Source organism: Neophocaena asiaeorientalis, unplaced genomic scaffold (assembly GCF_003031525.2).
Source record: "Neophocaena asiaeorientalis asiaeorientalis breed wild unplaced genomic scaffold, Neophocaena_asiaeorientalis_V1.1 scaffold409, whole genome shotgun sequence".
NCBI classification, from domain to species: Eukaryota; Metazoa; Chordata; class Mammalia; order Artiodactyla; family Phocoenidae; genus Neophocaena; species Neophocaena asiaeorientalis.
Window position 1 is genome coordinate 2,292,354 of NW_020175208.1, and position 1,778 is coordinate 2,294,131.

The 1,778-nt window shown below is 53.0% G+C and overlaps 1 protein-coding gene across 1 annotated transcript in view; it reads left to right on the forward strand.

Annotated features, from left to right (window-relative positions):
• The first annotated feature begins 1,505 nt into the window (after window positions 1-1,505).
• RNF19B (ring finger protein 19B) overlaps window positions 1,506-1,778 on the forward strand; it is a 29,191-nt gene continuing 28,918 nt past the window's right edge. Inside the window, exon 1 of the mRNA XM_024765278.1 lies at window positions 1,506-1,739. Within this exon, the coding sequence (XP_024621046.1) occupies window positions 1,645-1,739 (95 nt within the window). The 5' untranslated portion in view covers window positions 1,506-1,644. The remainder of the gene's footprint in view (window positions 1,740-1,778) is intronic.

Below are 1,778 nucleotides of genomic sequence, written 5' to 3' on the forward strand. Positions count from 1 at the left end.
TTTCCTTTGCTGGCTCCTCTTCCACTGTTTTACCTCATGAGTCTGAACTTTCTCAGGGTTTGTTCCTGGGGACCTTTCTCGTGGTTTTAAATACCACCCATGAAAAAGACAGCTGGTTACCTTCCAGTACTCATTCCACCATTCTTTTTAACAACAGAGCACCGGGCTTCCCTGGCGGCACAGTGGTTGAGAGTCCACCTGCCGATGCAGGGGACATGGGTTTGTGCCCCGGTCCGGGAAGATCCCACATGCCGTGGAGCGGCTGGGCCCGTGAGCCATGGCCGCTGAGCCTGTGCATCCGGAGCCTGTGTTCCGCAACGGGAGAGGCCACAACAGTGAGAGGCCTGTGTACCGCAAAAAAAACAAAACAAAACAAAACAAAAAATGACAGAGCACCTATTTTTAGGGGCCCATTGTGCCCAGTCAGAAAACTACATGTTCCAGTTTGGCCATGTGACGATGCTTTGGCTAATGAGATGTAAACACAAACGTGCCAGACTTTCCAGGTTGTCTTCTTAAAGGGAAAATAGTGTACCTTTCTTCTCTTTTCCCTCCCCACTGTCTGGAATGTGGACCATAATGAGATGATCTTACGATTAGAAACTAAGTGCTGAGGATGGTAGAGCAGCCTTGAACTGCCTACTTTGCGACTTAGTTTTCACAAAGAGAGAAATAAATTTCTATCGTAAGTCATTTTTTTTCTTTTGTTATTTGCAACTGAGTATAATCCTAACTGATACATTCCCATTGCTGTTAAAGTGGCTTGCTTGCCTCGCATTTGTAAGTCTGAATCCAGATCTTCCCCCCGGTCAGAGCAGTGGGGAACCAGCAAAAGAAAGGCACTTTCAGGCAAAAAAATGCTGGGCCTCCTTCTACAAATTGTAAGTAACGAAGCTACCGGGAGGTAAGAATGGGAGGTGAGCCTAGCAATAGTTCATTAGCTCACAGAGACCACTGAATGTTAGATTAAGGGATTTGGACTTTGTTCTATAATTCTCTTGCAGATAGGGGGACCCCGTCTGTCTTATCTAGTAATGCCTCCACTTAACAGATGCTCAATGAATATACTCTTTATTAATTAAAGCTTAATAAACAACAACAAAAGAAGTGTTGGAAGGTGGACCAGCTTGGAGTCACCATCTGATTTACCCTTATCTGCTTTTTACAGATGGAGTAACTGAAGTATCATTTGCTGCAAGTGGCAATCGGCCCATCCTTGCGGAAAGGCAAACCGAAAACTCCACCTTATGGATGACGAGGGTCGGGGGGAAGGTATTGTAGCAGGAGGTCTAAAAAGCAGTTGGGTTACCGTCTCCTCAAGATGGAGGTCCTGGAATCACCTGACCCCCGAGGAGGCGGAGCTCCGCTCTAGCACGCCCAGCACGCCCCACCCCGCTCGGCCCCGCCCAGCGCCCCCGCCCGGGCGGGGCGGCGCGGGTTGTGAGGTGTCTTCTCGAGGCGCCTGCGCAGTGGGCAGCGGCGCGCGGGGCGGAGGCTTTATAACCACTTAGTCGCTGCCGTTCGGTTTCTATCTCTGGGAGGGCGGCTGAGCCGGCGGCGTTCGGGACGCCGGCTGAGGGGGCGCTGAGGCGTGAGCTGTGGCGGCGGCGCTGAGCGCCCCTCGCTCCTCGGCCTCTGGGGGCCATGGGCTCCGAGAAAGACTCCGAGTCGCCGCGGTCTACATCCCTACACGCGGCTGCGCCCGACCCCAAGTGCCGCAGCGGCGGCCGGCGCCGGCGCCTCACCTTCCACAGCGTCTTCTCCGCCTCGGCCCGCGG